Source organism: Mustelus asterias, chromosome 18, assembly GCF_964213995.1.
Source record: "Mustelus asterias chromosome 18, sMusAst1.hap1.1, whole genome shotgun sequence".
Lineage (NCBI taxonomy): Eukaryota > Metazoa > Chordata > Chondrichthyes > Carcharhiniformes > Triakidae > Mustelus > Mustelus asterias.
Window position 1 is genome coordinate 90,101,074 of NC_135818.1, and position 12,049 is coordinate 90,113,122.

Genomic DNA, 12,049 nt, shown 5'->3' on the forward strand with positions numbered 1-12,049 from the left:
GGCTTTTAAAAAGTACAAGAAGACAAATACATGAATAGTATGGAAATAGCGGGATGTGGTCCCCGGAAGAATAGGGGGTTTTAGTTCAGTCGGGCAGCATGGTCGGTGCAGGCTTGGAGCGCCGAAGGGCCTGTTTCTGTGCTGGCCAATTTTCTTTGTTCTTTGTTCTCTTTGTTCAAATCAGTGGAGGCATTAGTGAGGTATAGAAAGTGCAGGGTAAAGCTTAATAAAACAATTAGGAATGCAAAGAGGGGATACAAGAAAGCTCTGGCTGGTAAAAGTAGGGAAAATCCCAAGATTTGGAACCCCAATCAGGAACCAAGGGGGCAACCTGTGGGTGGAGCCAGAGGACACTGGTAGAATGTTGAATGAATATTTCACATCCGTCTTCACCCAAGAGAATGAGGATGGTGGTCTGGAATTCACAGTAAGGAGTCTAACAACACCAGGTTAAAGTCCAACAAGTTTATTTGGTAGCAAACGCCACTAGCTTTCGGAGCGCTGCTCCTTCGTCAGATGGAGTGGAAATCTGCTCTCAAACAGGGCACAGAGACACAAAATCAAGTTACAGAATACTGATTAGAATGCGAATTAGAATGCGGTCTGGAATTCAGACAGAGAGACTGAAGTTCTTGAACAAACTGACATAGGGTAGGACAAGGTATTGGAGGGAAAATCAAATACCTGCAGATGCTGGAATCTGAAACCAAACGAGAAAATGCTGGAAAATCTCAGCAGGTCTGGCAGCATCTGTAAGGAAAGAAAAGGTATTGGAGGTGTTGGCAGCCTTAAAAGTGGATATATCTCCAGGTCCGGATGAATTGTGGCCCAGGCTGCTGTGAGAGGCAAGGGAGGAGATTGCAGGGGCTCTGACCCAAATTTTCAATTCCTCTCTGGTCACAGGAGAGGTGCCAGACGACTGGAGAACAGCTAATGTGGTTCCGCTATTCAACAAGGGTTGTAGAGATAAACCAGGGAACTACAGACCAGTGAGTCTCACGTCAGTGGTAGCGAAACTATCAGATAAACTTCTGAAGGAGAGCATCTATCTCCACTTGGAGAGGCAAAGCTTGATCAGGGATAGTCAGCATGGCTTTGTCAGAAAGAGGTCATGCCTAACAAATTTGATTGAATTTTTTGAGGTGGTGACCAGGTGTGTAGATGAGGGTAGTGCAGTCGATGTAGTTTATATGGATTTCAGCAAAGTTTTTGACAAGGTCCCACATGGGAGACTTGTAAAGAAGGTAAATTAACATTGGATACAGGGTAATTTGATAAAGTGGATTCAAAATTGGCTCAGTTGTAGGAGACAGAGAGTGATGACAGAGGCTGCTTTAGTGACTGGAAGCCAGCGTCCAGTGGCGTGCCACAGGGATCTGTGTTGGGACCCCTATTATTTGTCATTTATATAAATTACATTGACAACTATGTGGGGGGGGGGGGTGGGATTGGTAAGTTTGCGGATGACACAAAGATTGGACAGGTGGTTAACAGTGAGACGGAATGTCTTGGGCTACAAGAAGATATAGACGGAAATGTCAAATGTGCAGATAAGTGGCAGATGGAATTTAACCCTGAAAAGTGTGAGGTGATACACTTTGGAGGGAGTAATTTGACAAGAAAGTACTCAATCAATGGTAGGACACTAGGAAGCTCTGTGGAACAAAGGGCCTTGCCCTGTTTGTCCACAGATCTCTGAAAGTGGAAGGGCATGTTAGTAGGTTGGTGATAAAGGCACATGGGACACTTGCCTTTATCAATCGGGGTATAGATTACAAAAGCAGAGAGGTCATGTTGGAGTTGTATAGAACTTTGGTGAGGCCACAGCTGGAGCACTGTGTGCAGTTCTGGTCGCCACATTATAGGGAAGATGTGAACACACTGGAGGGGGTGCAGAGGAGATTCACCAGGATGCTGCCTGGGATGGAGCATTTAAGTTATGGAGAGCCGTTGAATAGTTTGGGTTGTTTTTGTTGGAGTAGAGAAAAGTGAGGAGGCGACCTAATCGAGGTGTACAAGATTATGAGAGACATGGACAGGGTGGATAAGGAGCAGCTGTTCCCCTTAGTTGAAGGGTCAGTCACGAGGGGACATAGATTCAAGGTGAGGGGCAGGAGGTTTGGGGGGATGTGAGGAAAAACTTCTTTACCCAGAGAGTGCTGACGGTCTGGAATGCGCTGCCTGGGAGAACGGTAGAAGCGAGTTGCCTCACATCCTTTAAAAAGTATCTAGATGAGCACTTGGCACAGCATAACATTCAGGGCTATGGGCCAAGTGCTGGCAGATTGGATTAGGTGGGAGTTTAAGTGTTTCTAATGTGTCGGTGCAGACTTGATGGGCTGAAGGGCCTCTTCTGTACTGTATGACTCTGTGATTCTATGATCTTGCTGTGCCATTCCCCATGGGATCTTGCTGTGCTTCCCCCTCTCTCTGGGCGGCATGGTGGCACAGTGGTTAGCGCTGCAGTCTCACAGTACCAGGGACCCAGGTTCAATTCTGGTCTTGGGTGACTGTCTGTGTGGAGTTTGCACATTCCCCCCGCGTCTGCGTGGGTTTCCTCTGGGTGCTCCGGTTTCATCCCACAGTCCAAAGATGTGCGGGTTGGGTGGACTGGCCATGCCAAATTGTCCTTTCGTGTCAGGGAGGCTAGCTAGGTAAATGCATGGGGTTAGGGATTGGGTGGGATTGTGGTTGGTGCAGACTTGATGGGCCGAATGGCCTCCTTCTGCGCTGTAGGATTCTATGATCTTGCTGTGCCGGGTTCCCCCTCTCTCTGGGATCTAGCTGTGCCGGGTTCCCGCTCTCTGGGATCTTGCAGTGCCGGGTTCCCCGTCTCTGGGATCTTGCTGTGCCGGGTTCCCCAGTCTCTGGGATCTTGCTGTGCCGGGTTCCCCCTGTCTCTGGGATTTTGCTGTGCCGGGTTCCACCTGTCTCTGGGATCTTGCTGTGCCGGGTTACCCCTCTTTCTCTGGGATCTTGCTGTGCCGGGTTACCCCACTTTCTCTGGGATCTTGCTGTGCCGGGTTCCATCTGTCTCTGGGATCTTGCTGTGCCGGGTTCCCCCTGTCTCTGGGATCTTGCTGTGCCGGGTTCCCGGACTCGGAGCGGTTTCATTCCAAATAAGGACATGTACGTCATCGGGTTCCCGGTCCGGGCTGTGCCAAGCTGCCGGGGGGGAGTCCGGAATCCTCCGGTCCGGGGACAGGGTGCGGCAGGCGGACTGAAGCGGGTGGGCAGTGGTACCGAGTGCGGACTCTGGGTGTGATCCCAAAGCCACTGCCTGCCGCTCCCGGTGCTGCCGCTCCGGCCTCTCCGCCCGGGCTCTGAGCCAGATCTCCCCCCAATCCGCGGAGAATGTGGCACAGTCCGCACTCCGTCACTGCTCCCAACCCTATAAAAGGGCGAGTCCGGGAAGCGGGGGACACAGAATCCGCACCGAGATACAGAGAGAGAGGCAGCGACAGCCCAACAACACCCAGAGTCTGGACTGACAGCAACACCGAGACAGAGAGAAGCAGCAACAACACCGAGGCAGCCCTGACAGAGGGACCCAGAGACAGAGCAACAACACAGGGGGAACCCGGAGACAAACCGAGAGCAGCCGCTCTGAGCCTGCAGCCCAGACTCAGCCTCCCTCAAACCGGACTGACTCGATCCCGGATTCCCGGCACCATGTTCCAGCCTTTCAGCACCGAGTACGATTCAGTCTCTCGCTGCAGCAACTCTCCCTCCATGGGGGACCCACATTATTATTCACCCGCTGATTCCTTCACCAGCCTGGGCAGCCCGGCCAGCAACAGCAGCACCCCGGTAAGACAGGGCTAGCACCGGGGAGAGGGGCGAGCGGGGATAGCAGTGCAGGGGGATAGTACCGGGAGAGGGGCGGAGCGGCCGGTTCATTGATGGTTTTTGCTCCATTCATGGAGAATCCGAGCGCGCCTTTGCGTAAAGCGTGACGTCAGGGAACTGATGACGTGAGCGCTGTGGACCAATCAGAGTGGGTTTATTAATAACCCGGGTCCCGCCTCATGACGCGCGCTCCATTCATAAATCACGGGGGGGAGGGGGAGCTGGGGGAGAGACTCTGCTGGATTTGGGGGGGGGGAGCTGGGGGAGAGACTCTGCTGGATTTGGGGGGGGGGGGAGCTGGGGGAGAGACTCTGCTGGATTTGGGGGGGGGAGCTGGGGGAGAGACTCTGCTGGATTTGGGGGGGGGGAGCTGGGGGAGAGACTCTGCTGGATTTGGGGGGGGGAGCTGGGGGAGAGACTCTGCTGGATTTGGGGGGGGAGCTGGGGGAGAGACTTTGCTGGGGGAGAGACTCTGCTGGATTTGGGGGGGAGCTGGGGGAGAGACTCTGCTGGATTTGGGGGGGGGGGAGCTGGGGGAGAGACTCTGCTGGATTTGGGGGGGGGGGAGGGAGCTGGCGGAGAGACTCTGCTGGATGTGGGGGTCCGCGGGCGGGGGGGGGGGGGGGGGGCAGTGCTGAGCTGGGGGAGACACTGTTGGATTGGGGGGTCCCGGGGGAGCTGCCTGGTATCTAATCTCTCTCTCTCTCTTCCCAGGATTTCTGCTCCGAACTCGGCTCCAGCTTCGTCCCCACTCTGACTGCGCTGAGCAGCCGCCAGGAGCTCCAGTGGATGGTGCAGCCCACCGGCCTGTCCCTGCCCTCCGTCACCCAGAGCCGCATTCACCCCTACAGCTCCGGGCACAGCGACTACCCCCTGTCCCGGGCCTCGCTTAACAAGCATTCTGGCCGGAGGGGCAAAGCGGAGCAGGTAATGTGTGTGTGTGTGTGTGTGTGTGTGTGGGGGGGGGGGGGAATGAGCCTCCCTTTAGGGGAGGGGAGGACTCTCTGGGATTGGGGTCTCTCTCTCTCGCGGGGGGGGGGGGGGGGACGGTGGTCTGAGGGATTGGGGGGGTCTCTCTGGCAGCACAATCTGGGCTACCGGTCACTCCAGTCTCTAACTGCCCCCCTGCTCTGTCCACAGCTCAGCCCCGAGGATGAAGAGAAGCGGAAGGTGCGGAGAGAGAGGAACAAACTGGCCGCTGCCAAATGCCGGAACCGGAGGCGGGAACTGACCGACAGTCTGCAGACGGTAAGCTCCCAACTACTGCCCGGGGGGGGGGGGGGGGGGGGGCTCCGGCCCCAGGCGGCAGGGTGCCCTTTGGGGAGTGGGGTTGTGTGGAGTGGGGTTTGGGGAGGGGGCTGTGGGTTGTGTGTGGGGTTTGGGGAGGGGGGTGTGTGGGGTTTGGGGAGGGGGTTGTGGGGTTTGGGGAGGGGGGTGGGTGGGGGTTGGGGAGGGGGGTGGGTGGGGGTTGGGGAGGGGGCTGTGGGTTGTGGGTGGGGTTTGGGGAGGGGGGTGGGTGGGGGTTGTGGTAGCTTGAAAGCAGTGTTGGGGTTGCAGACACTCAGTCTAAACTCCAGTTTATTCCCCACAGGAGACTGAGCAGCTGGAGGGACAGAAATCCACCCTGGAGACAGAGATTGCCGAGCTGCTGAAAGAGAAGGAGAGGTTGGAGTTTATCCTGGCAGCTCACCGGCCTGTGTGCCGGCTCCCGGAGCAGGAAGGCCGGTTCCTCCCCAACAGCCAGCGGGCAGATCCACAAGTGGCCGCCTTCCCGGCTCCGGCTGCAGCCCAGGACAGCAGCGGCCCTGCCCCAGACTTACTGAGCGGCCTGGACTCTGGCAGGTCGGTGCCTGATGTGGATTTAATCAGCCTGGCGGACTGGGAGCCTCTCTATTCCTCGCTGCCTGCTGAATGTGAGCCGCTGTGTACTCCCGTCCTCCCTGACACCCCCAGCGGCTCCTACTCTTCCTCTTTTACTTTCAACTACCCGGAGATTTCCGCCTGCGGATCACTCATCCACTCCGCCAGTGGCAGCGAACATTCCTCGGACTCTCTCAACTCTCCCACCCTCCTGGCCTTGTAGGCCGCCCCGGCGCACGGACACTTCACCCCCCGGGCACTGCATGCAAATATCTGGGAGACCAAGTGGTTGTCTCCCCGGGGAAGGGTGCGAGGTTAATCCCAAAGCGAATTCTCCTTCGCTGAAACTACTGTTGGAGGCACGGTGCTAGACTCTTCCAGATGTTTAGTCTGACCAACTACTGTATGTTATTGCAATATGATGTTCCTGTAATATATCAGATTATTTATTGTAAAGTTTATTTTTAAAGATGTATTCTGTTCAGTGGTCTAATATTGACATCAGTTTTCCATGAAAACGGTTTAATTTATTTCTAGAAATATTTATTTTTTCTATTTTTCATGTGATTATTCCAAGTGTTTGCCTTGTGCTAACATCAATAAAATATAAACCTAAGTCACGACTCGGTGTTCCTTACTGGTAGCTGGAGCTAGGTGTTTGGGATATTGATTGACGGGTTGCTCAGGGATCTTCCCGAGGTTCTGGCTAGCGACTAAATGGAGCTTCAGCACCTTGAAGGGAATTTCGGGACAGCGTGAGAGTTTGGAGACGGTGGAGGGATCAAATGTGAGGGGAGTTCTGGGAGTTAAAGGAGGCGCTCTCTGGATGTATGTGACTGTGTGCACACTCCCAGTCTTGTATCTTCTCCACACCATCACCCAGTTAATCTAAATCAGTCAGCTCATGTCTGGCTGACTGCTTTGTCATTCTGACGCATGAACCAGTGAGGTCACTTTGAGCCTGGCCTAGACTTCACACCAATAGACAGGGCCCATCCCACCTGCCTTAGGTGTCCTGAACAGCAGTTTACACTGCTGGAACAGCCAACCGTCTAGCCCACACCCGCCAGTGAGGCAAGAGCAGTGTAACTGGCAGTCAGCCAGTGTACAGAGTCCAAAACACACCCAGCACACAGGCAACAACACTACTCTCTCTCCCGGGATAAGCAGCACTGCGCAGGCAGGCGACTTCGCACTCAAACTGCAAAATGATTCCATAACATTGCCGAAAGATTTCGGGGGGAAAAAAGAGCTTGACAGATTCAGAGGCACGGAGCTCCGAGCTTGCCCTGTGCGAACGTAAAGCAGATTGTGTCAGCACAATGACAGGTCGTCAATGAGCTGTCTATTGTGGTAGAGGCTGGGAATGGTCCCAGTGTGCTCAGACATTGAACATAGAACAGACAACTGATCTCAAAGTGTAGCTGCCGACACTGTGCATCAAGAGTGGTTTCTTGAGTAAGATCCCAGAGGGCAGATCGACACCAAGAACAGACAGGGAAATTGAGGGACTGGTCAAAAAGAAAAGAGAGGCGTATGTTAGGTCCAGGCAGCTAAAAACGGAAGGAGCTCTGGAGGAGTACAAAGAAAGTAGGAAAGAACTCAAACGGGGAATTAGAAGGGCAAAAAGGGGTCACGAAATGTCCTTGGCAGACAGGATTAAGGAGAATCCCAAGGCATTTTATTCATACGTTAGGAACAAAAGGGTTGTCAGGGAAAAAATCGGACCTCTCAGGGACAAAAGTGGGGAATTATGCTTGGAGCCCAAAGAAGTAGGGGAGATCCTAAATGAATACTTTGCGTCGGTATTCACAAAGGAGAGGGATGTGTTGACTGGGAGTGTCTCGGAGGGGAGTGTTGACCCGTTAGCGAAAATCTCCATTACAAGGGAGGAAGTATTAGGTTTTTTAGGGGATATAAAGACTGACAAATCCCCAGGGCCTGATGGAATCTATCCAAGGCTGCTCAGGGAGACGAGAGATGAAATCGCTGGGCCTCTGACGCAAATCTTTGTCTTGTCATTGGACGCAGGTGAGGTCCCAGAGGATTGGAGGATAGCTAATGTGGTCCCGTTATTTAAGAAGGGTAGGAAGGATAACCCGGGGAATTATAGGCCGGTGAGCTTGACGTCCGTGGTGGGGAAGTTGTTGGAGAAGATTCTTAGAGATAGGATGTATGCGCATTTAGAAAGGAATAAACTCATTAACGATAGTCAGCATGGTTTTGTGAGAGGGAGGTCATGCCTCACTAACCTGGTGGAGTTTTTTGAAGAAGTGACCAGAATGGTTGACGAGGGAAGGGCCGTGGATGTCGTCTATATGGACTTTAGTAAAGCGTTTGACAAAGTCCCTCATGGTAGGCTGGTGAAAAAGGTTGGATCTCATGGGATAAAGGGGGAGGTGGCTAGATGGGTGGAGAACTGGCTTGGTCACAGAAGACAGAGGGTGGTAGTGGAAGGGTCTTTTTCCGGCTAGATGCCTGTGACTAGTGGTGTTCCGCAGGGCTCTGTATTGGGACTTCTGCTGTTTGTGATTTATATAAACGATCTGGAAGAAGGTGTAACTGGGGTGATCAGTAAGTTTGCGGACGACACACAATCACTCAAATATACACACATCACAATCACTCAAATACACACACACACACACACTCTCTCCCTCTCTCTCCATCCCAGTCTTTCTCTCTATTCAGTCTCTCTCTCTGCCTCTTTCTATCCCAGACTCTCTCTCTCTCTCTCTATCGCAGATGCTCTCTCTCTATTCCAGACTCTCGCTCTCTGCCCCAGTCTCTCTCTCTCTCCATCCCTCTCTCTCTTCCTCTATCCCAGTCTCTCTCTCTCTATCCCAGTCTCTCTCTCTCTATCCCAGTCTCTCTCTCTCTATCCCAGTCTCTCTCTCTCTATCCCAGTCTCTCTCTCTCTCTCTCTATCCCAGTCTCTCTCTCTCTGTATCCCTGTCTCTCTCTCTCTCTCTCTATCCCAGTCTCTCTCTCTCTGTATCCCTGTCTCTCTCTCTCTCTCTCTATCCTAGTCTCTCTCTCTCCCTGTATCCCAGTCTCTCTATCCCAGTTTCGCTCTCTCTCACTCCCTCTATCCCAGTCTCTCTCTCTCCATCCCAGTCTCTCTCTCTCTCTATCCCAGTCTCTCTCTCTCTATCCCAGTCTCTCTCTCACTCTATCCCAGTCTCTCTCTCTCTATCCCAGTCTCTCTCTCTGTCTCTCTGTATCCCAGTTTCTCTTCCTCTCTCTATATCCCATTCTCTCTCTCTCCATCTCAGCCTCTCTCTCTCTCTCTCTATCCCAGTCTCTCTCTCTATCCCAGTCTCCCTCTCTCTCTATCCCAATCTCTCTCTCTGTCCCTCTATCCCAGTCTCTCTCTCTCTCTATCCCAATCTCTCTCTCTGTCCCTCTATCCCAGTCTCCCTCTCTCTCTATCCCAATCTCTCTCTCTGTCCCTCTATCCCGGTCTCCCTCTCTCTCTATCCCAATCTCTCTCTCTGTCCCTCTATCCCGGTCTCCCTCTCTCTCTATCCCAATCTCTCTCTCTGTCTCTCTATCCCAGTCTCTCTCTCTCATAAGAACATAAGAAATAGGAGCAGGAGTAGGCCATCTGGCCCTTCGAGCCTGCCCCGCCATTCAACAAGATCATGGCTGATCTGAAGCGAATCAGTTCCACTTACCCGCCTGCTCCCCATATCCCCTAATTCCCTTATCGATCAGAAAACTATCTACCCGTGATTTAAACATATTCAACGAGGAAGCCTCCATCACTTCAATGGGCAGAGAATTCCAGAGATTCACTACCCTCTGAGAGAAGAAGTTCCCCCTCAACTCTGTTCTGAACCGGCCCCCCCTTATTTTGAGGCTGTGCCCTCTAGTTCTGGTTTCCCTTCTAAGTGGAAAGAATCTCTCCACCTCTACCCTATCCAGCCCCTTCATTATCTTATATGTCTCTATAAGATCACCCCTCATCCTTCTAAACTCCAACGAGTACAGACCCAATCTGTTTAATCTCTCCTCATAAGCTACACCCCTCATCTCCGGTATCAACCTGGTGAACCTTCTCGGCACTCCCTCCAAGGCCAATATATCCTTTCGCAAATAAGGGGACCAAAACTGCACACAGTACTCCAGTTGCGGCCTCACCAGTGCCTTGTACAGTTGCAGCAAGACCTCCCTGCTTTTATATTCTATCCCCCTCGCGATAAAGGCCAACATTCCATTCGCCTTCTTGATCACCTGCTGCACCTGCAGACTGAGTTTTTGCGATTCGTGCACAAGGACCCCCAGGTCCCTCTGCACAGTCGCACGATGTAATTTTTCTCCATTTAAATAATATTCCAATTTACTATTATTTCTTCCAAAGTGGATAACCTCACATTTGCTAACGTTATATTCCATCTGCCAGATCCTCGCCCACTCGCTCAGCCTATCCAAATCTCTCTGCAGACTTTCCGCGTCCTCCACGCAATTCGCTTTCCCACTCACCTTCGTGTCATCAGCAAACTTGAATACCCTAGATTCAGTCCCCTCCTCCAGATCATCTATGTAAATGGTAAACAATGGTAAACTATCCCAGTCTCCCTCTCTCTTTCTATCCCAGACTTTCTCTCTCTTTCTATCCCAGTCTCTCTCTCTATCCCAGTTTCTCTCTCTCTCTCTATCCCAGTCTCTCTCTCTCTATCCCAGTCTCTCTCTCTCTATCCCAGTCTCTCTCTCTCTATCCCAGTCTCTCTCTCTATCCCAGTCTCTCTCTCTCTCTCTCTCTCTCTCTATCCCAGTCTCTCTCTCTATCCCAGTTTCTATCTCTCTCTCTCTCTCTCCATAGAACCATAGAAAATTACAGCTCAGAAACGGGCCTTTTGGCCCTTCTTGTCTGTGCCGAACCATTTTTGTGCCTAGTCCCACTGACCTGCACTTGGACCATATCCCTCCACATCCCTCTCATCCATGAACCCGTCCAAGTTTTTCTTAAATGTTAAAAGTGAGCCCGCATTCACCACCTCATCTGGCAACTCATTCCAAACTCCCACCACTCTCTGTGTGAAGAAGCCCCCCCTAATATTCCCTTTAAACTTTTCTCCTTTCATCCTTAACCCATGTCCTCTAGTTTTTTTCTCCCCTAGCCTCAGTGGAAAAAGCCTGCTTGCATTCACTCTATCTATACCCATCAAAATCTTATACACCTCTATCAAATCTCCCCTCAATCTTCTACGCTCCAGGGAATAAAGTCCTAACCTATTCAATCTCTCTCTGTAACTCAGCTTCTCAAGTCCCGGCAACATCCTTGTGAACCTTCTCTGCACTCTTTCAACCTTATTTACATCCTTCCTGTAACTAGGTGACCAAAACTGTACACAATACTCTAAATTCGGCCTCACCAATGTCTTATACAACCTCACCATAACATTCCAACTCTTCTACTCAATACTTTGATTTATAAAGGCCAATGTACCAAAAGCACGCTTTACGACCCTATCTACCTGTGACGCCACTTTTAGGGAATTATGTATCTGTATTCCCAGATCCCTCTGTTCTACTGCACTCTTCAGTGTCCTACCATTTACCTTGTATGTTCTACCTTGGTTTGTCCTTCCAAAGTGCAATACCTCACACTTGTCTACATTAAACTCCATCTGCCATTTTTCAGCCTATTTTTCTAACTGGTCCAAATCCCTCTGCAAGCTTTGAAAACCTTCCTCACTGTCCACTATACCTCCAATCTTTGTATCATCAGCAAATTTGCTGATCCAATTTACCACATTATCATCCAGATCATTGATATAGATGACAAACAACAATGGACCCAACACCGATCCCTGCGGCACACCACTAGTCACAGGCCTCCACTCAGAGAAGCAATCCTCCACAACCACTCTCTGGCTTCTTCCATTGAGCCAATGTCTAATCCAATTTACTACCTCTCCATGTATACCTAGCAACTGAACCTTCCTAACTAACCTCCCATGCGGGACCTTGTCAAAGGCCTTACTGAAGTCCATGTAGACAACATCCACTGGCTTCCCTTCGTCCACGTTCCTGGTAACCTCCTCGGAAAACTCTAATAGATTGGTTAAACATGACCTATCATGCACAAAGCCATGTTGACTCTCCCTAATAAGTCCCTGTCTATCCAAATATTTGTAGATCCTATCTCTTAATACTCCTTCCAATAATTTACTGACTACTGACGTCAAACTTACCGGCCTATAATTTCCCACAGTACATTTTGAGCCTTTTTTAAACAACAGAACAACACAATATGTGGATAGGCCGACAAGAGGTGAGGCCACATTGGATTTGGTACTGGGAAATGAACCGGGCCAAGTGTTAGATTTGGTTG

At 51.4% G+C, this 12,049-nt stretch overlaps 1 protein-coding gene across 1 annotated transcript; it reads left to right on the forward strand.

The window, feature by feature from the left end:
- The first annotated feature begins 3,426 nt into the window (after positions 1-3,426).
- Positions 3,427-6,325, forward strand: LOC144507364 (protein c-Fos-like). The gene is made up of 4 exons (XM_078234565.1): positions 3,427-3,810; positions 4,564-4,776; positions 4,990-5,097; positions 5,441-6,325. Exons 1-4 carry the CDS (start codon positions 3,673-3,675, stop codon positions 5,930-5,932), a joined length of 951 nt encoding a protein of 316 aa, XP_078090691.1. The 5' UTR covers positions 3,427-3,672; the 3' UTR covers positions 5,933-6,325.
- The last annotated feature ends 5,724 nt before the right edge of the window (positions 6,326-12,049 follow it).

Bases quoted from the DNA above. Each gene is read 5' to 3' on its own strand.
- LOC144507364 (XM_078234565.1), top strand. From the start codon at position 3,673: ATGTTCCAGCCTTTCAGCACCGAGTACGATTCAGTCTCTCGCTGCAGC. The intron at 4,777-4,989 runs GTAATGTGTGTG...CTCTGTCCACAG, and splicing joins GGAGGGGCAAAGCGGAGCAG to CTCAGCCCCGAGGATGAAGA. The intron at 5,098-5,440 runs GTAAGCTCCCAA...TATTCCCCACAG, and splicing joins TGACCGACAGTCTGCAGACG to GAGACTGAGCAGCTGGAGGG.